We start from the raw sequence: 22,672 nt of genomic DNA, 5'->3' as shown, positions 1-22,672 counted from the left end.
AATATTTAGATTATGCTGCTACTTTCTAAAATAGTTCAGTGCTAACCATAACAGTCAGCCTGAGCTGAGAACATGTTTTGTTCAAGTGCTGCTCACCCTCCAGCTGCTGGTATAATGCATTATGATTCCCTGGAATGGGCATCCCATTTCTCTGCACGACTGGGTAAAGCGTGGGTTTTTTCTTTGCAACAGGGGAAAAGTGAGACCGGGGGTGTCAGGTGTTATGTTCTTGGTGTTAAGCCTCTTGTAATAACAAGCATCTATCACAACCTAGGCAGAGCATAGGTATCCTCTGCTAAATTCAGAAATATCTTATACGTTCCTCTCTACAACTTTTATAATAAAATAATTTCCTAAAGAATGCATATAACAAAACTTTCCTTGTGAGTTTACCCACTATCTTGATAACAAAAAAAATCGTATTTGTTCATCTCATCCATCTATATCTACACAGATAGATGTATATATATGCATGCATACACACATGAATACATAAGTTTTACTTAGTTTTTTGTATCAAACTTCTTTAAGCAAAATCGGTTTACTTCCATTAATAACTCTTTTGTAAAGTACAGTTCAGTAGAACTAATCATAGCTCTCCTCTTTGGAAGTCTCTTACGGAACACAGTACTCAAAGTACTAAAATAACAGAGCTGACACATGTTTAATGGAAATTAATCAGCTAAAATAGAAGATACAGTTCCTTCAAGTTCCTGTGTTTCTGCAGACCCATGTAATGGACTCCTTTGCTCAACTTACATGTTAATACAATTTATCCAGATATAAAGTAGAAGGGTTCTTGACACTCTGGAGTAACATCTCTTTGCTTAGGTAGTGAAGCACTAATTGCTTTACCTCTTGGAATGAATGTGCTGGACTCAGGGCTGAACCTGCAGGAATTTTGCCTGTTGTGAAAGAGTGATACCCCTAAGCTGAGAAACCTGCAGAGCGGAAAAGTTAGGAGTGTTTTCAACTCTCTTTCTGAATTGGTTGCGTTATCAAGTAACTACACAAACTAATTTTGAACTCAGATTTGTATCTGTTCACGATTTAGGTAACTTTTTGCAAAATAGTTTTGGTGGTACAGTCCTTTCCTATTTAAAGGTAATTATATGCTTATTGGCACTTTTTACTTGTATAGCTTATTCTACAAGTATAAAATAAGTTGTACAGGTATAGCCTGTATAACATTCTGGTCTATGATGTAAACAGGATGTTCTTTTTTCTACTATGTTATTGTTGTTGAAATGGTGCAAATTTGTGCACAGCTAAGTTCCTAAATGCATGTTCATTTGAAATGATGGTATTTGTTCCAAAGTGTGTGGTTGGTTGGTTTTTTGTTTGGTTTTTTTTGTTGGTTTTTTTTTGTTTTGTTTTGTTTTTTGTACAATACAGTAAGGCATGATCTTGGCTGGGCTTTCCCAGAGCTCTGTAACAGAGAAAGCAAATAACTTTGAGGGCCATCCAAATAACTGCTGGTATGTCTTAGGAAGGTTTTCTTACAGGATATTTGTATCAGCTCATGCAGCCACTTTGGGATTCTGCCTTCATCCCTGACGTGCCAGGGAGAACCTTTGTTCTAAGGGGCCACCATGGTGTGGGAGAACCCTTTGTGCAAGAACAAAGGAGTATTGTATTGGCATGAACCATGGAAGGGAGGGGAGTGGGCTGAAGGCTTTCTTTCAGAGGCACTGCATATATATATTGATAGCAACATTTCCCCTATAAATCTCCCCTATGATATGAGTTCTATGTGGGAGCTGAGCAGGAGATAAGATCTCTTTTTACTTTGTGTAAATTCTTAGTGATGAATATTTGATATGATTTTCTTAATTAAAACATGGTGCCACTTGTATTTTTATAGCTTAAAGCAAAAAGCCTGGCAGTAGGCTGGACCATGATGGTAGAATTGTTCCTACACTTTAAAAGTAACTAACAGCTTGTGCCTTACTAATTAACGCTAGAAGAGTGGCCCTAGTTATGGCAAGCTATAATGAAAGCTCATGGCTGGCAAGGGCAAAAGTCCAAGAAATGTAGAAGACGAAGTCTGGCAGAGGTAGTGGGTATTACCGCTTGGTGTTCCAAATATTAGTAAAATATGCCTTTAGTGTAAACAATACATGGGCCATACCCAAAACACATACTGTAATGGAGACTGTGATAGTTTTAAGATAGAGCAAAACAGAAACAGGCATTTTTGGCTCACACCTGCAGTGGATCATTCAGACCATCTCTTCTCCTCACACAGACAACAGTGGAGAGACAAATCTGACATCTGCAGCAACAGCCTCCTCACAAACCTGCAACAGAACCATTGTAGATATCAGATTTTTAGTATTTGCCTATCAGTCTCTGATCAACAGTACAAGTAAACATAAACATCACTTGACACTTTTTCACCAAGTTTTTGGCTTCAGCCCCAATGCTAGCTGCTTCTCCTGCAGAAGAAAACCTTGCCACCTTGCAGAGTGGAGCACCCCTGGCCATGAGTGCCCATCTGATCCAACAGCTCACTGGCAGGAGAGGGGGAAGCTGGGTCTCCTCTGCCTTGCCTCCAGGTTGCGGGATACTGCTGGACCTTCACAGTACCAATGCTGTTGAACCTCCTCTGAGCTCATTCAGCCCTCCAGAAACAGCCTGCCTTTTTTCCTGGATTTGTGAGGTGAATCAGTTGAGGGGTGACTGACAGAAGTGGTGGGGGAGAGGAGGTCTGCTCAGCTGTTGCAGGGGACTGCAATAGAGGTGGGACTGGGGTTGTTTCCGCGTGGACCAGAAATAGCAGATATTTCTGGGCTCTTCACGATCAGCTGCTTCACCTTCACTGCTGCAGGAGACAGCATTCATTGCACCGATGCAAGGGGAAGGGGAAAAGTTCTCCAGGTTCTTCTGTTCCCTTATAGCTGAGTACAGCGTTTAGGTCCCAGGAAATAATTGTAGCTGAATTGGTCATTAAGGGTAATACGAGTCCGGTTGGCTATGATTTAAGATTACTTGTGTTCCTTTTTGTTTTGAAATCAGTTGAGCAAAATGGATCTGTGTTCCTCAGCAGAGCTGCAGTCCAGGCATTTACAGCGTGCTGGTATTTCACTTGAGGGGGAATTTGTTACTAAGCCCCCCTGGCAGTTTTATGAGGAGGCTTGAACAGCAGTGTCCTTACATCCTGCTAGTGGTTTGCTTGGATAAAGACAGTTGGAGTTGTTTGTGCCAAGTGTGGGCGAGAAACCAGCTGGGTTGACCAGAGTGAAGGTGGGAGGGTGGTAAAATGGGAGACCAAAGTGGGCTTGTAACAGGAAGGGGTATCTGGATTGCTGAAATGAGAGTCTTGAACTTGATAAAATAGCAAAGGGAGAAGGAGGATCCGGTGAAAGGATTTGGTGTCAGAACAGGAGATCAAGGAGTCTGTTGTTTTTTTGGTTTTTGTTTGGGTTTTTTTCCAGCAACGAATATCAAAGAAATATGAAATGCTCGTTTGTTTGGCTGTAACCATAACTGCATAGTAAGTCCTGCTGGGTGGGATGGATTTTTGCAAGGTCCAACTTGCAAAACAAAAGGCTGAAATTCTTTGAATGAAAGTTCAGTGAAATGACTCAAACAAATACAGCCTTGTCTTGAGTTATAACCACCAGCTTATTAATGAGTTAACTTCTACTGTTTAGGTCTCTGAAAATAATTGTTCCGATTGTTCCCATTGTCCCGGATTGCAGCAGTGGAACAGCCAGTGGCTGTGATGGAAACACTCCCGGGGCTGAAGGGGGGTTGTTTCTCACCTCATTGTCAGCGATTGGCTTCAGCCACTCGCGTTCCCCTCACTTGGCTGGTCTTTGTTTTGCACTGACTTGCTGTGCATTTCCATTTTAACTGGTTTATAAATATTATTGGCTGGATCCAAGAAAAATTGGCGGTCAGGGGCTTGGCCTAGCAGAGCTCTGGGGCCTGTTTCCAAAAAGACTGCTCTCCGCTCCCAGCACTTATTGGTGACAGCATCTGTGGCAAATTACCCGTGAATACGTTGATGGGCTTGTCTCTGGTGCTGCTAGCATTAAAGGCAGAACTTACCCTGTGACAGTGCTGGGAGCCTCAGCTCTGGCAGGCGAGCGAGCAGGGAAGGCAGGGGCCAGCATGGACCTGTGCAAGGAAGGGTTGCTGCCTGGCTGCTGTTGTCTCAGGGGAAGTTCTCTGCAGTCTGCCCCTGAAAAGAGTGCAGTGGTTCAGAGGTGAATCCCAATTTTCCTCCTGTGCAGCAGTGTGGGCTTCTGCCTGCTGATGAGGATGCTTGTTTCAGGCAGCCATCGAGGGGGAGTGTTCAGGCTCCCAGGTGTTCTGGTTGTGCTCTGGGGTATCCTCGGCTGGTGGCATTTGCCGGGAAGGGTGTTGCTCCCACTCGTTCTGTTTGGTCCCGTTGGTGGTTAGCTGTGTAATTGGGGGTGTAACGGAGGTAGGCGAAGCAGAAAAGATGGTAAAGCAGACTGACAATTCATCCTGCGCTTCAGCACTGGGTAGCATTGGTGCTCTGAGTTGAGATCATCTCTTCCCTGTGCGAAGCTGGGATCCCTTAGGGCTGGAGGACACGCATTTTGCGTAGCTGACCTAAGTGCTCCTCCTCAAAGGTGCTGCTCAAACTGCCTGTCCTCGGGAGAGTTTGTCTTGAGCTCCCACAGGTGAATGCCTGCCGAGAGCAGGGTGTGCTGGTGCAGGGGGAGTGCTCAGGGGGCTCTGCATCCACATAACGCTGCTCTGTGGTCTCAAGATCAGGAGGAAATTACCTTTGATTCACTTTTTTTTTTTTTAAATAACCTTCCCTTGGGGACGATTTATAGTTTTGTGGTGTTGTCTGATGTGTCCGTAGCTTGTTAAATATGGGACAGCATCGTTAAATAGATTAAATTGATCATCTCTCCATGGCCCCCGCAATAGCCTGCAGGGGCTGTGGGGGTTGCCTGTAACAACAGGCACCCGTCGTGGGTGCAGTGACTGCCGGGTAGGGTGGGCTCGCTTCAGCAGCCTTCAGCTCGGTAGTTGTAAGCCTCGGTGACAGTCCGTCTCTAGCTCCGTCCAAGCAATCCACCTGCACCCTTTGCCTGTACATCCTTGGAGATGGGCATGTCTGGAGAGTGAAGGACTACTCTTGTTTTAATGCTTTGTAGAAAGCCAATGAACTATTTTGCATAAAGGGCACAAATAAATACTCTTGTAGTGCTTACAGTAGTTACGCATTTCTTGTAAATTAACTCATAATTATCCATATTCTGTTTCACTTTGTAGGGTCGCTGCCTTTGATGGTGAGCAGAAGGTCATCTTACAATGAGTTACTGGAGTCTGGATAAGAAAAGCTGTCTGCAGTACTGCAGGCACTTCTTAGTGGACAACGGTGTATTTCATGGTAAGTTACAAGTTATCTTATATTTTTGGCTTCTGGCATTTCCTACTGCCAGATGCCAGTTAAATTTCCGAGCGGCGTATGTGTCTCTTGTTGGTAACGCTCCCCTCGGGGTCAATTAGCAATGGGTGCTGCACCAGCCTCGCTTCCGCCGTCCCTTTACCGTGCTGCGCCCCAAACTGGGTGCAAAGGGGGGTCCCCGGGACTGCCGCACCCCCCCACCGCCGCCTTAGTGCGGGGCGGGGGGGGCACGGACGCGGGCTGGCCGCCGCCGCGCGGGCGCGCCAGGGGGCGCTCCGGGACCGCCGCCCCCCCGCCTCGCTGCCGGGGCTGGGCGCCGGGCTCCCCCCCCCCCCCCTTCCTGCTCCTCCCCACCGTTTGGTTTAGGGCTGCGCTTCCTCCCTTCCCCTCTGGGTGAGGCCACCGACAGGCAGGTCCTCCGGGCTGGGAAATTTAGCTCCAGCTCTAACTAAAGCGTTAAAGCCTGGAGAAGAGCGGCAGTTGGAGCATGGGCAGTGGGTAGAGTTGCCTTGGGTGTAGACGGCGATTGTGTTCTGGAGCGAAATGGATTAATTGTGTTCACGTGGTCTGGCGCTGCCTTACACTTAAACGTTTCCTCCTGAGGCATTTCTAGAAGTGCTTCGGTGAAATCTGTGGGTATGCATCCTTTGTGCTCCTAGTAAGAAGGAATTGAATGTGTCAGGAAGGGCTTGGCTTCCAAGTATTGATCAGACGTTTGCGCAAAATAGTTGCCTAATAGTCATCTCTAGTTCCCTATCAACCCCTCGCATCCTAGTCTCTTGCCATTACAGATTACATGCTGTGATCATTCAGTTGTTGAAGTATCCTTCCAATAGCAAAGTTGGGAAATACTCTGAAGACATTTTGATATAAAAGACTTCCTTTTCAGGACCTCTTTTTGTATGCTTTAAAACTTGATATATCAACCTAACTAGAGAGCACATGCATTCCCCATGCAGGTTTCTTTCCCTTTGCTGGGTAGCTTTACCCTTGGGCACATGCTAAGGAACAGTGCTGAGCCCAGCCCGTGCTCCTGCAGTGGGTAAGGGACCACCAGGACTCACAAGCCCTCCCTGCCTGGAACAGACTTCTGCAGGTCTAGTCTAATAAGACAGCTGGACCCCTACCTGTCCTACTGGGGGAGTGACTTGCTAATGCTGTTTCCGAGAAGCGCAAATTTTGTATTTCTTATTCCCTTTGAGGTCGGTGATTAAAAACTGTCACTTTAGGGCAGATTTATGGCACTATTAATAACAGTAGTGTGGAATACCTATAAATTAAAGATAGAAATACTCATTTTTTTGAAAAGCAAAGGTAAACTTTTTTCCCTAGGAACCTGCATCTCCATTTTCACTGTGTGTTTGTCAGGAAGCTCAGGAAGTTTGCAGCGCATAGAATTATGATGCAACCCACTGTAAACCAAACTGTATCTGCATTTTTGTCACTGTGGTTATGTCGCCGTTGATGAAGCTAATGATTTAGTAGGAGAATTAAGCATGTGCCAATTTGTACATTGTCTTAACAAATGCCTATTCAGAGATAACACCATTTTCCTCTGTAGTGCTTTTTTTCTTGCCCATAGGCACTGCTAGTTCTATTTGGGACACCAGAAGAATGTTAGTAACTTTTCTGTAAGTCAGTCTGACAGCACCATTGTCGTATTAATTCATCTGTGTGCTACATTTGGGGCATGCGTTACAGGGAAGATGGTTCACAAATCCGTCATTGGTGAACCTGTCATCTCCAGGCACAACTGTTCTGCTTCTCAAATGAAACTGAGATTCGTTCCTGGGATTTATCAGGCCACTCCTGTGGTCTCACTGATTTTAGTGGGATCATGTTCCTTCTGAGTTCTCTCTGACATTGTGAAAGGAGAGAGTTGTCTCCCAGGTCCCACTTTTTCGAGTCTGAGCACTATTGCAGTGTTTTGGTAAATGCCCATTAATCACACTTCTCTCCAGGCAACAGTCTGCACTCTATCATGAGTGTGTAACTGGAACAGCTACAGTTTTGGATGTGTATTTGCAGTTTTGCTATTCCAGACAAAGTGAAAGAAAAGTCTGGTCCATACTGTGTGACTTGAGGTGGTATTTTATTGTAGAGCAGGACAATGTCTTTATTCTGCTAATGGCATGAAGGCTGGATAATGATCCATTAGCACAAAGTCCAGTAATCCATGAACAGCTATTGAGTGATGGGTCTGCAAAGTGATAATTGTCTAAAGTAGAAGACGTAATTAGCAGGAATTCTAGACCAGAAAGATTCTATGGCTTAATTTATTTGTCTTTCATTCATGACCAGACAGGATTAATTATTTTTCCTAACAGAATCCTTCAGGGCTTCCCATTTGTCTCTTCAACCTAGGCAAGACACTGCAGTGACAGTTACTTTCACTCTGAGTATATGGAGGGAGCTGAAGTCCCCGCTGGACAGTGACAGAGGTGGCAGTTCCCAACAGCATGATGTAAGGAGACGTGTGCATGTCCTCAGGAATTAGCATGTTGCTCCTGATGCTTGAGAGAAGTTGGTTTCCTATGGGATTGTGCTGATAAAAGGCTCACTGATAGATAAAAGGGTTGATGAAGCTTTTTAGAGATTTGCTTTTTGCCAGTGAGCCTTCTGATCCTGTAGGTCCTGACAAAGGCCAGTGGGATGGGTGGGCGTGAGTGGGCTGGCTGCTTGCCCCCGTTCCTGATGGCAGCCTTGCAGTTAAGATTGACCCATCCTCCTTAGCAACTTGGACTGAGCAGTGAACTTTGGGCTTTGCGTGACTAAGCGAATGCCAAGCAGCTAAATTGGAACTTACCTGTGTTTGAGACCATATTTTCTCCAGTAGACATAAGGAAATTGTAATTGTTTAAAACTTTTTTACACCGTTGGGAAATTAGGAAAGAAAATCTAATATGAACTCTATGTGGGAAGGGTACTGTCTGTTAGCAGGGAAGGTACTGCGATCCAACCCCTTGTGATTTGCTGACATTTCAGTGTTTTTGTTGTATGTGTCCAGGTCTAGTGTCTATTCAATCTAATTTACACAGTGTTTTCATGATTTTTTTGTAGTTATTACTATTATAGTTTCATATTCTGATATTGAAAGCATGGCTCATCAGGGAGAAAGCACACAGAGCCATTGATTAGCTTATATTTCTGCATTTATGAATGCTAATATTCTGTAATCATTAAACAGAAAGAAGCTGTGACATGTTTAGCAAATGGCTGATTTTGTCCCAGCAGTTCTGAAAGTAGCTGTTCGTACTTACTAGACTCAGTTACTTAACGCCAATTATCTTTTCTTCTTAAGTTCTCTCAGAAATACAAACCTTTTGTTTACATTGTGTTTCCATAATTGTAATTAATTGTCTCTCTTAGTTTCTAATTTTATCTTCTGGCCTCTCCACCTCTTTCCAGATCTGCGTTAATAGGGACTTGGCCACTATTGGTAGGATGTCACGTTAATTCAGTCTTGTTTATATTATCTAAACTGCACTCTTTCGTTCAGAGCAATGGACTAATTCAGTTGTATCAGGCTTGTCTGGAAGGTTATGTTACAGCGGCACGGTTATTTTCTGTAATTGAACCTGTAATCTGGAAGAACTGTTACACCTCAGGTGCAAGCCAGCCAGATAAAAATATCCCATTGCATCAGTTGGGGTTCTTAAAAAGCATGGGAACATCTTTCTCCATAGAGACTTCAGGACTGGAATTGTCTACAGAGGCACACAGTATGAACTTTGCTGCTCAACTGTGTTCATCTCTAGTGTTTCTTTTGTACTCTTCTGGGACCTGTGTTGCTTTAAGAACCTAAATAGATGGTATTCCATTTGTTTACCTCCAGCTGAGGTGTTTAAATGCAAGAAACTCTTGTGGACAGCGTAAATAAGAATGCTGAAGCTCTGTGTTTATTTGGAGTAGTTTAAACATCTTGTTTTGTGGTAAAACAAACAAACAACAGACCCCCCCCAACAAACAGAAAAAAAACCTCCCCAAAAACCCAACACCCAGCCCAAAACCCCAAACCAACCAACAACAAAAAAACCCTCCAAACCGCCAAAACAACCCCCCAAAAAACCAACCAAAGGAAAAAAAAAACAAAACCCCAACTTAGAGCAGAAACACCCAAATGAGACTGCAGCCCTGCAGGTATAACCTGTTGGAGTGTGTGGTGCTTCTGTGTGAATGTCAAAACCTCACTTGGAAGACAAGCAGCGAATGCTTCTGCTCCAATGTGGGAGACCATCAGCTGCAAGCGAGGAGGTGATGTAGGACAAAGCATATAAGACAGGGCAACAGGAGGACAGTCCCTTGCTTGTGTGATGCATTTGTTGAAGGCAGATGCAATTTTGAGTGTCGTGTATTAAGATGAAGGTGTTAGTGCTGTGAGGCCCAGCCTAATGCAGTTCTGGTCGGCAGTACTTGAGCAAGGGGAGCTTGGGAACAGGCAGAGAAAAGGACTACAGAAGTGGAGATGAGATGAGTCTGGTTTGTTAGCTTGGAAAATCAAAGATTGAGAGGGGATGTGACTGCTGATTATGAATGCATTGCGAAGGGAGAGCTCAGGGAAGAAAAGGCTTATTTGAACTGATGGGGAAAGTTGGCACAAGAGCAAATTGAAAATTGTCCATGAGTATATAAATAGACACAGGAGAAACTAATGTACTTTGAGGTGGAGATTGGTAAGTTTTGGAAAAATTGTTGAAGCATCCTATCTATACTCTTGCTCTGAAGTTGTAAATGTAATTAGTAGCAAGTAATATATTGACTAATGTGAATATAAGGCTGGAGAACTATTTAAGTGGTCCCAATTCAATTCTTGTGTCCAGTGAAGAGCAAATAAGAACAGTAGTGTTTCCATTCCATTCTGGAAAATGTTACTGTACACAGATCAGGCTGCTCTCTACCACACTATAATGATGGTTTGAGACACTTGCGTGTTGTTAGGCAAGAAAAAGTATTGATACATAACTGTGTGCCTTTCCACAGGGCTTTAATGGGTTGTCTTTGAGTAATGACTGAACATTCATACGTGTAATGCTGAAGTACTCTATGCATCAAAATTGCCTAAGGATTTCTCATAATTTTATTGGGAAAAGCTGCTAATAGTTGCATTTGCAGGATATTAAAATTCTTATTTGTTTATGTCTGAAATTCTTGGTTACAGAAGTGTGGAGGTTGCTGCTGTGCCTTGTACTCTAGGGAGTCTTATCTGCCTAGAAGCAAAAATGTCAGTTTTCTTCAGTAACAGTGAGATACAGCACTGTATGTGCACACAGAGAATAACAAACTGAAGACAGATCTGGGTTTAAGCTATTTTAGTAGTTTCTGTAGAATAGAGCAGATAGGCAATTATAATGTTCGGAATAGCCTTGAGGACTTGATGAACCCACTTTCTTTGCCTTCCTGTTGCAAACAGTGCCAAAATACAAAGTACATCATGCCTCTAGGCTTGGAAAAAGATTTTTTTTTTTTTTTTTTTTTTATTTTCTCAGGGTTTTCAAGCTGTAAATGTGGATCATATTTTGTTTGTTTGCTGGCAATAACAATGTTGGAGTGGCTGTGTTGTCAGACCAAACATCCATCTACTTTGCTAGCAGATGTTTGGGGCTAAAAGTATAAAGGGTATAAAAAACTCCAGTGTGTACGTAATAACCCTTCTTGTGGCACATGCTCCCAGTGCCTGCCGGTCAGCAACGTAAGTACTTCCTTAGCTAGAAGCTGCATCTAGATAATTGCATTTATTTACTTTACATCTGATAAGGTTTTTTTTCTAAAGTTTTTTGGCATTCACTCAGGCTTGTGACCTTCTGTGGGAATTAACTCCAAAATTTATGTTGGCTGGTGTAAACCTTCTGCTTGAAGGGAGACAGTAATTCCATGCAACCTTGCTACATTCAGACTGTAATGGATGGTGCAGGTTTGGTTGCTCAATTACTCCACCTTTGAAAGACCATTGACTGGATGTACTGAACTGAGGGCCAAGCCCGTAAGGTAGATAGGTATTTAAGTCATGTTAGGAGTTTTGGTAGCTTTGAATGTCTGCCTCCTAACGTCTTGCTGAGGAAAGGGATTGAGAACATTGTGGTGATAACATTTTTTTCTGCCCCTGGGAAAGGCAAAGTGGCAAGAATGGGAACTTCATTCTAGACTTCAATATTGAGGTGCTGAGCCACTGCAGTGCAGCTTTGGTACAGTGCTGCCCTGGATATCGGTACTTCCACTACTTCAAATGGCACTTTGAGGTAGACCACTCAAACATTTGTCTCGTGCTGGCACTAAGCAAACAATATTTTTCCGTGACTATTTTGCCATCTGACAGTGTGCAGTGAGCTGGCTGTCCCAGCCACCAGCGAACACGCAGGGGAAATTGCTGACGCTGAACTGGATTCCTGCGTCTGCTCGTAGTCTCTTGTTTCAGGAATATCCAGCTCATCCTTCAAAAGGTTCTTCCAAATCACCTACTTCTATACATCCCAAGTTGAGGGGGGGAGAGAGACTTAGTCCGAGGCAATTGCTTATTTTGAGAGATCATCTCAAAGATTTCCCAAATGTAAGGGCTGCAATTGTGCACTGCCTTTATTAGATGAACGCCTACTGCTGTTACACAACCAGTTTTGGACAGCTTCACAAGTGATTGCTTACGGCAGGTGTTATTGCAGTGTTTTTCCATTCATTTCAGTCTGACAAGCTGAGCTTTTGTGCAAGTTCTTGTAGGATTTTTTTTGCTTCACTGATCTTGAACTTTTGTGCCCAATGAATGGGAACATAAAATGCATTATGTTTTACTTTTTATACAGTAAAATGGTCTATTTTGGTTATTAGAGCACAAGAGTTTTGGGAGAACAATATTAAATCTTTGCCGAATTGCACGTGTACGTTAGGCTTGATGTTTGCTGGTGGGCAATGCTTTATAATTAGCTCTGCTGCAGCCTCATGCAAGCCCTGCGCTTGAGGCTACAGTGCTAAAGATGCCAGATGTAGACTGCAGAATTCAAGCTTATATCTTAATAGTCAGCTTCCATTTAAGTTTTATAATGATGCTTGGGAAAGCAGGACAAGTTAGTAGTGCAGTAATTTATATTTTGGTTTATATTCTGATTTATGTAGCAAAATATCTATAATTCATTCCTTGAGACAACCAGATGTAACTGAAAATGTACGTGCAAGAAGGGCATTAAAGAATTTATTAAAGTTCACGTAGATTGAAGAGGTGCCTAAAAATGCCTGAAGAAACTGTGTCTTGGTGCTTTGTTGAATGTGTAACTACCTTTAAGAACACTGTGTCTATCACTAGATGCATCCTTTGGGGAAAGGAGGAGTTTCATGTGTGGGATTGGTCTTGAGCGGGTGTATCAGGCAGTTGAGTTCTAATGCAAAGTGTTCTTCCCCTTCCATCTTTGTATATTTGTCAGCTTTTCGAAGAAATGTGTCTTCATTAATGACAAATGAGTAGAGTTGATAAAAGCTTTAATCTGATAAAAATGACAAGTTTTTCATGCAGCTAATACAGTTTTATTCATTGCTAGCTGACTTTTCACTAGGAGGTTGTGTTACAGTTTAGGTCTAAGATTAAATTTGGGTGATGAATATGAAGATGTTATCTTCTTATTTCATGATCTATTTACTGTAAGAGGTAGAAGTCTCTAATCAGCTTTTCTTGCTATTTAGCAGAATTAGTCTTTGTACCAGTTTCCAGCTATTTTGACAGTGAAAAAGGAAAAACCGATGAGCCAGAAAATTAATATTCTTCTGATGCTGTAATTTCAAAACTATTCGTTAAATCATATTCTCACTTATTGGAAAATGACTATTTTGCAGTAGAACTTGCACTGTTGTGCCTCTGTCCGGTAATCTAAGCCTTGTGAGGTATGGGTTTTAGTGTTCAAAAATTGGGCTTCCATTTTTGGCAATTCAGCAAAGGCTGGTGCTTTTGGTAATAAATTTTCTTTAATTATGAATGGGGATGTGGCTGCTGCCCGGTGCCATGGGCAGGTTCAGGTGCTGCCAGGCTGTGGGGAGGGAAGGCCATCCCCTGTATCTCGGGCAGGGCTGCATGGCAGCCGATTCTCCGGCAGGTACGTTGGACCACAGCCGCTCAGCCCTGCCAAGGGGGCCTCTGCCTGAGCTCGCGTGGCCTCTCCGCATCCTGGCCAACCTATAGCAACAAGCATGAGGCAGGATTTTTGCCCAGGAATTACTGGTTCAGGTTTACGTGGCGTACGGGTATTTTCTGTGCTTTTCAAGGGACTTTTTAGCTGGTTTTGTAGCCCAACAGACGTGAGCTGCCTAGGGAGGAGAGGCCTGAGCAGCGATTCCCGCAGCTGTCTGTCCTGTTGGTCATCTGTTTTGCTGTGGGAGTATCTGCTGGTTGTCCTGTGGGCTATTCCCTTGCACAGATGAGCTGGGAGTGCCTGGGTGGCAGGTTTAATGTATCTTTTCTTCCAGGGAGCTAAAAATATTGGCGTTGGTTTGGCAATTATACCCTGAGACAAGCCAGCACTGTTTTGTCCCTCTGGCATTGCTTTTGGTACAAAACAGGCCACATTTTCCCCCATCTCAGCCAGAAGCTGTGAGCTGAACTACGGTGTATTTTAAATGAAAACATATCTGTAACTATGTGCATAGAAGAGAAGAATTACAGTTTGCAGATATTACAAGAAATCTTTAAATCCCCTTTTTAATGAAATGACCAGGATAGTTCTTTGACACTGTCTGCTTTGTACCTGGAGGTACTTGCTGTCTTATCTCAAAATAATTCCAGTGGTTTAATGACAGAACTTTTTTTGAACCACAAATTAAGACGACTGGAAAATAATATTAGCCTGGGGGAGATGGATTTTGAGTGAATGAACATCTTTTAAATGAATTTTAGTGCTTTTATAGCTGAGATTGTCAAAAGCTATTGGTGTGATGAGGCTTGGAGGATGGTTCACGTGTTTCTTGAAACCAGCTTAAAAAGTTGAAAAAACCAGACTTTTAAGCATGCAAATTATTGGAAAGTGTCTTCCAAGGAAGGGCTTATCGGGCAGAAAATGTGGGCAGGAAAACCAGACATACAAGTGAGTCTGTTATGTTTCCTGCCAAAGCTTGTGATTGTGCGATACCTATGAAACGGTGGTGGCTGTTGAAAATATGTACTGCTGTCTTATGGTGATCATTCATGTTAGTCGAATACAGGTAACAGAATAACAATTTCATATTCGGAAAGCTTGCTTGTCACCATCAACTCTGAGACTTTGATAGAACTTTGCATGTTGTGGCTCTGCAGAGCACTCCCAGCAGAAGCGTTGTGATCGCCCTGAGAACAGGGTATGTATGAGAAAGCAAAGCAAACTGGAAAGATGTGAGGGTTACTTGGCCATTGCTTAAATAAGATGTAGGTGCAGTGTTAGATACTATAAAGTGAACTAGTTGCCTTTTGACTTTTCCCTTTGCAGACAGTCAAACTCTAATGTAGTGTGTCTCCAAGGACACACCAGTTTCAGATTTGACTCTGACTGACAGGCTAGGGATTGGATGCAAAACCTGGCTTGTCAGTGAAGAGTTGTCATGGTGATTTTTTTTTTTTTTTTACTTTTTTGGAAGTTGAATAAACCTACAAGTATTTTCATACCATGTGGCATGCGTCTCCTGAATAACATCAAAGTCTTGATTTGTTTGCTGTAATGTTCTTGCTAACCTATACAGCTTGCCCTGATTTCTAAAGCCATATAGCATTTAAACACTTCTGATTTTCAAATGAACTTTATTTTGAAGACAAAATAATGAGTGTATTAATGATTGGGCAAGGTTTCTTACAGAGCAGCTTAGGTGTTAAAGATGCTTGTGTATAGCTCCTCTCATAATATAGAATGATAGGAGTGTGAAGTAATTTGCACTTAACACGTTATCAAGTGCAATCTGATATATCAATAATAAACTATAGGGGGTGACAGTTTATTTTTTGTTGTTGAATTGCAACTATAACATATCAATTTGTTTGAATGTAAATGATTAATAACTATCTAGAGGCTTCAGAGTGATGACTTCATCCTTTAATCTTGTGAACTGAGGTGTGAACCAGTGGTGGGGTAATGATGTAGCTGTTCCATTTCCCTTGTTATAACTGAGAATGAGTGACACTTCTCTCTGCAGAGCATGACTTCTGCCATGTCCTGCCATCCTCAGCTGAAAGTGTGATTAGAAGCACAAACTTTGAGTACAGCCAAGAACGATCCTACAGCAGGCTTGGGGGGTTGTTTCATTTTATAGGTTGCTAGATACAGTCAACATATATCTTGCAGTGTACTGCGATCTATCGTGACATGCAGTGACTGTGCAAAGTCTTACTTTTTGTGTTAGCAACAGCTAAGAAATAATGATTTCTCAGTAAGTAAAAAGTGTCAACTCCAATTTATCTTGTCTCCCATCTCACTCAAGTTCTACAGGGCTTTTTTTTTTTGTGGATTGGTTTGGTTTTTTTTTCTTCTCAGTCACACTGTCTATCATGTAACTTCTTCCTAGCATGGGCTAGACAAATTCTGTCCTCTTTTATTGCTGTCACAATCTTTGAGAATATAACTAGAGATTCCTTTGGTATGCTGATGTAAATGTCACTGTAAAGGCCAGCTGAATAGTGAAACAATTAGAAAATGCAATAAATCAAACATGTGAAGCATTATATACGGAGCCTACTTTATTCTTGCCATGCTTTCCAACGCTGTGCCCCTTGGGCTCCATCATAAGTAAGTGCAATTTATGCAAGTCTGAATGTTTCTGCCCATTGTTCCACGCTGACTATAAACCCACTGATTTCAGTAGCAGTGAGTTGGCTTAAACAAGCACAGTATTTAGCCAGTAGCATGGTAATTTTTATAGCTACTGGGAGAGTTAGTGCTCAGCATCTCGCAAGAGACTACTTGTACTTACGAAATCAAATGCTCAGTGATGCACAGACTAACCCATTTGCATGCTTTGTGCTCTAACTGGCCTGATTCTGCAGAATGGCTGTTCCCCTTCAAGTTACTGACAGAGACAGGAGGAGGGGGCACAAAACCTGGGGAAAAGGAGTGCAGTCTACAGAGGTTCTCTCCTTCTGCCTTGCAGAATCCCATGGCTGCAGATGCTGGTAGTTACTTTGGAGTGAGGGTGGCTTTTCTCTTCTGCATTCAGCCTGCGTCACTCTCCCATTCTTTAACTGGAGTATGATAATCTGTTCCTGACTGGCCTCCCTAGGTGCCAGCAGGATTTCCTTGTGCTTGCCTATAGAGCAATTCTTCCCAGGCGTTATGCACACTTAATGCCTGGAGCATCTTAATCGCACTGCTATGCATGCATGTCTCATACCAAAAGTAGTCGCTGCTCCTGCATTCCCACAGCAGCAGCAGCAGCACAGAGCAGATGCTTCCAGCTTCCCTCTCAAGCTGTGCTTTTTGGTTTTGAAGAAAGTTGCCTAGTATTGTTTCCGGATTTGTGCTTTCCTGTCTTTGTGTTATGGATTGTGAAGATTTCGTCGTCCTCGTAAAGAGTAGTGCTGGCAATGTTCTGTACTTCTAAGGATTGCTTTCCAAATGTTTTAGCTCTGGAGAAATGCAGATTAAATTGAGGCTTTCCTGCAGTGAGAATTTCCATTCTACTTGCCAATAATGCATGAGTTACAAATTTAATGGCAGACCTTGAAGTATATAAAAATTTAAGTCCAGAAAAAGGTAAGGATGTTTGAGTTTGGAATTACTGTAGGAAGAGCTCATAACATTTCTGGAAGTGATTATAGAAAAATCAGGTAACTTTATCCTTATGATTGGTAAGTTACATACAATATTTATATGGACATTATTAATATGAAGAATGTATATATTCCTGTATATTGTAGAGGAAAACTTGATGTTTTTGTATTGACTTGAAAGTACATTTCTCTATGAAAACATGTGGATTGTATGTGAGATACTGCTCCTATGATATGGGCGAACTGCACTTGTGTGTTATCTTAAATTATTACCAATGTATTTGCCTTTAAAAATATTCTTGACCTTTTCATCTGTTGGTCATTTTGCTGTGGCATGGCTTTCTATGGAAAAGAGTTTCTAGGTTTTTTTTCTAGTAGCACTTATAAATAGTATAACACATATGCAAATGATGTGTAGAATTCTGATCAAACAGCATTGGATGAGAAAGATATGTCTTTCAAGAATTGCAGGACAATACAAAAAAAGGAAGACATCTTGAATAACTTTCTTCAGTAACTTGTAGTTTATAATGTCTGATTGTGTTCAATTTAGGTCAGTGCTGGATGGAAAGAGGTAATTATTTTAAGCCTCTAAGTGGATATAGAGTAAATGCTGTAGAGAGAAGGAGAAATCATGGTAGATAAAGTTTATTTTTGTATTTTGCTCATCCTTAATGATGTTGGGTTGTGTGCTTTTAAAGAAAAAACTTAGAAAATACATTTAGCAAAGAGCTGGCTTGTTAAAATTGGGTAGTTCAGAAGACATTTTCTAGCAAGATCATCTAATTTTAAAACAAACAAACAAAGCTAAAATAAAACCACCAAAAATCATGGATCATACTTTGAGATATCATTTTGCCCACTATGAAGCATGTTAAAAAAATTTAAGGGCAGTGTTGGGGGCTGATATATACTGGGATTTTTTTCCTTTGTGTTTAGCACGGATGATTTTATTTGATAAGTATTTTTTAACTAGGGAAAGTTACTGGAAATAGACACACCTATTGTATAAGGAATTGAGACTATTTTAAGAAAAAGTCAGTTATTTGTATATCCTCTCAGGGAAGGGCCTCCTATGTTGGAGTTGGTATGCTACAGTTCCAAACACTGTATTTTTATTTTGGAGGTTTTTGTTACACAAAACTCTACATTAAGCTTTGATGCATATGGTTAGGTAAAGGAGACCAGGTGTTACTCCATCTGCTTTCTGAGACACAGAAGGTAATGGATATGTCCCCATTTAATAATTTACAAGAGCTAGCTTATTTGAACGGGGTTTTTCGAACAGTCCTAGAAGAAAAGCATCAGTTTAATTTTTGAAGCTTGTGGAAATGTGTGTGTGTGTGTGTGTAGATAAGCCCATCTCTTACTGAAGTACTCAGTTGACAGTGAGATTCTGTTTGAGGTCATTTTGCAGTCCCTTTTCTTTAGCCAGGTATAAGAGCAACCGCCAAATTTCTTTAATCTTTTCCAGTTAGTAGCACTACCATTTCTCTGTCTGGTGGAGGCAGTTAAAGGATGCGGAAGCAACGAGTACAACTCTGTGTCCCTTGCGTTCAGGTTTGGCTGCTTTGGTGTCATTGCAGCAGTGCGTGTGGGGTCACAGCTGGGCTCCCGGGGTGTCCCCCCACACACAGGAGGGCTGACGCGGCACTGCGCAAGCGCGGACTTTGGATGTTGTGTTTTGTAGGCATGAATATATTCACATGCTTGGATATGGTGGAAGAAGGCAGAGTGCCTGATCTCCCCCTTACTCAGTCTGCTGATTACTTTAGCCTGCCAGCACCGATACTGATAACAGCAGGATCACACCCCTCGCACAATTTATGTGCATAAGAGTGCTCGTATGATAGCGCCTGGATAAAAGGATAACTGAACAAGCAGGTGTTGTGTGTGCAGTCGTTGGCCGACTGTCTGACTTGGCTCCGCAATGAGCGCTTGCAGGAAGCAGCAGCTCCGCGTCTGCCAGCGGTTTGGCTGTAAGTTTGTATGCGACTGCTAACCACTGTGAATGGGAAACGCACTCGTGCTCAAAGAGGAGTTGGCAGTGGGACACTAATGGGCATGGTGTGGGAGGAGTGGTACAGACTTCCTTGGGTATGGGTTTGGGTCTTTGGCTGACAGGTTGTGGTACTTTGTAGTTATCTTGTTACTGCTTTAGCAGAACACTAGGGTTGCAGTCCCTACAGCTAAGCAGAGAAATAGCAGTGAACTACATTGAGTTTCATTCACAGGGACTATCGCAGCAGCCTTTTTTGAGGTCATTATTAGTGCTTCTTTGGGACTGTTGTATCTTTACATCTATCCAAGCACCTGTAAGACAGGTATTAAGTATAGACTCTAGAATAGTAAGTGATATGTAAAGGAATTGGCTTAGAACAGCATACTGTTCTGAGTGCATATTGAAGGCATCAACCTCCTGCTGTGAAGAACTTGGTCTTCCATGGGTTTAATTCCAATAATAGCTTAAATCTATCCCAGCGTTATATGCACTCGCAATAAGTTAGCATATGCACATGGCAGCTTTGAAAGGTCTAAAGCCTCTGTGTTGTTTGGTATGTTCTGAGGATGTTACCCTGTGTGAAGTGAAACACCTCACCTGCCAGCTTGAAAGGAGTATTCTGTGGTGTGGAGTGCCAGGTCTCTTCCCTGGCACTAGTGAGGTTTCAGAGGATGCTGGAGCTGGATGCTGATGGCTCCATGAGGGGTATCTGCTCTGCTTCTGCAGAGCCAAGGGTGTGGTAAACCAACTAGTAACTAGGTGATATGCTTATTAACTACTTTGGTTTTGGTTTTTCTTTTTTGTGCTTAAGAATTAAATACACTCTTGTTTCAATAAATCTACAGAACATTATCATTATGTGCAACTGAAAAGGTTCTTAGAGTTTGTTGAAGAACTGTGCCTTTCTGAAACTATGTGGCATAAACTTAAAACCATTAAAGTAATTCTTACTGCTTTGATGAAATGGCCAAATGCTGTATTGGATCAACATAAACGGTGCATGCAGTAGCTTGGTGAAACCAGGGGTTGGTGAGTGGAACTTGATGAAAGAAAAGTTCACAGCTTTTTCCGGCATGGAGCTTACCTGCAAGAGGAAATGTGAGTGCTTGTGTTTCCTCTTTACCATGTATTTTGAAGTAGTCCCTTAAGAAGCTCATGTCATAGAGGACAACCTGTTAGTATGCAGGCAGCATTTTGTGCTGGTGTGTGTGCTTCCTGGGTGACTGAAATTAAAGTTATGGGAAACCATAAGCTGGCTTTTTTAATAAAAGTGACAGGAAACCCAGCTGTAGGTAAGGAAGTTTGTGCCTGTTCTATGTCAGGTTATTGGTATCCTCAGCAGTATAACATATAACTGGTTTGGAGGCATTTTCATGTTACCAATAGAAACATTGATCAGCATGAAACTCAGATGCACAAAACATCATTATTTTTGGAAATAAAATTACTTTGGTGTTTGTCAATCCATTGCTTGTCCATAGATGACTCCCTGTTGGTGACTTGCATCAAGGTAACTTGAGAATAGAATGGATAAACATGTTTCTTTGGCAAAATGACTGTTTCTCATGAGTGTGAATAAATTAGCTCCTATCATCAGTTGCATTCTAGTCTTCATTCATTACTTTTAAAGGTTAATTAACTCCACCTTCAGTTCTACTCTGCTTATTCCCCTCCTACTCTTTAATCAAGCCCCAGATATGGATTTATTTGGCAGCCTGAAGGGGAAGCAATGCTTCCTCCAGCCTAGCTGCTGTCACAGCCCAGTGTGATGAGCGTGCTCCAGGTCCTGGGGTCTGGATTCCTCTTCCACCCACTTCATCCTGCAGCCACAGCTGCTTTTGTGCCCTGTGACTTATTCCCCTCATCAGGCTGTGATGCTGTACAGGTGCCAAGATTGCTGTGACATATTACTATTTGTTGATAAATTTGCAAGCATCAGAATTCACTGTTTGTGTTGAAGGTGGGACAGTTTATCCTCTGCGTGTCTACTGTGTGGGGACAGGAGCAAGCTTTATGAAAGGATATTCTGGTGGGGTTTTTCTATTTTTGTTTTGTTGGAGAAGTTAAGGGGGGGGTAAGATATAAAGGAATCTACTTGAAGTGTAGATCTCAAAAAGGGAATCATAGGCCCTGTAAATAAGGCACTTTCCTAGCAAGTCATTTTCTGTATTGCACAGTACTCTGTAAAAGATAGTCTCACTGTAGGAACAAAACTTATAAATAAGGATCATAAAAACTCTTGGGGGATTGTATTGTATTGCCAGGTCTTTGTTTTGATGCTTCTGATTCCTTTCTGATCTCTTGGTGCAAAAGAGGAGGGGGCCTCAGTCTGGGAAAGGACTCTGGGTGCTCCTATGGCAAGAATAACTAATTATTGTCAAGGATTAGCTGTGGAGAAGGCATACAGCAAAAACCTTTTACTTGTAATATGAAAATAAGATGAGTTAAATTGATCATTCTAGAAGCATTAAGCCAGCAATCTCAATATGGTAGGCTGAAACAGCAGTTACTATGAAAAATGTTATTACTCAAGCATAACTTCTGGGAGCTACTACTCCCAAGCTTTTGGTTTTGTTTTGGGTTTTTTTGTCTTTTTTTCTTTAAAAAAAACCCAACACCAGACAGTTCCAGACCTACAAAGAGTCAAAACACTGCTGATAGATTTTGTTTGTTTGTTTTCCTTCTGGGTAATATATGTTTTTGTTCTTAAGTTTCACTGGTTTTGTGTGTTTTCATATTACTTAGTGAATTTACAAGCATGAGTTGTTTTTCAGATTTTATGATTTTCATTGATTGTAAGCCATTCACAATTGTTTTGAGTAGTCATAGCTTGTGTTCGGCTGGTTACTCTACTTGTTTTGATTCTCTACCTTCTTGAGGGCTGAAATGAAATACCTGCATGCTTTTCAGCTGGGACTTGTAAGGCCTAGCACCAGCCTTTGGTGTCTCTGTTGGTGTGTGTGACTTCCTTGAGGATTTCTTGGTATTTGCAGAAGTGTGAGAGATTGTCCATCTCATGTCCATGCAATTCACAAAGATTATGATTAAATCCACTGTAAGAAGCTTAATGTAAAATTCCGTGAGTTTGGAAGAGTTGCTGCAAGACAAATTAAAATCTGGCATTAAATGTGATATGTGGCTATTAAAAATGGTCCTGACTGGGGCCATGGATTCCCCCAGACCTGCATCTGTGGTCTCTGCTCTCCTGGGCTTTTTGGCTGTTATGTAACAGAACAGCAATCAACAGTTTGATGACGCTAGTGGTAAGCTGCGTGGTGTGCGGGATATTAGTGCTGTTCTATGGGATTTAGATAAAACGCACTCTCTGGGGGATGGAGGTGGGGAGTAAATGGCTTTTAATGGTATTAGCGTAAAGACAAACTTACAGTATACTCATGGTGAATAGATGATGAGAAATAGGGTGATGAGTAGTTCAGACAACTGAGAATGTTGGGTTTTTTTGGTGTGGGTTTTTTTTTTGTGATTGCATCTGGAATATCTTCACTACTTGGATCATGATAGTCTAATTGCATACTGTTCTCTAGTTAAGGGGGGTGTGTGCTTTTTTCTTTGC

At 42.1% G+C, this 22,672-nt stretch overlaps 1 protein-coding gene across 1 annotated transcript in view; it reads left to right on the top strand.

Annotated features, from left to right (window-relative positions):
• Positions 1 to 22,672, top strand: part of PLCH1 (phospholipase C eta 1) — an 83,641-nt gene that overhangs the window by 9,205 nt on the left and 51,764 nt on the right. Inside the window, exon 2 of the mRNA XM_075033177.1 lies at positions 5,263 to 5,380. Within this exon, the coding sequence (XP_074889278.1) occupies positions 5,302 to 5,380 (79 nt within the window). The 5' untranslated portion in view covers positions 5,263 to 5,301. The remainder of the gene's footprint in view (positions 1 to 5,262; positions 5,381 to 22,672) is intronic.

This window comes from Buteo buteo, chromosome 7 (assembly GCF_964188355.1).
Source record: "Buteo buteo chromosome 7, bButBut1.hap1.1, whole genome shotgun sequence".
NCBI lineage: Eukaryota > Metazoa > Chordata > Aves > Accipitriformes > Accipitridae > Buteo > Buteo buteo.
This window is presented reverse-complemented; position numbering and strand designations above follow the sequence as displayed.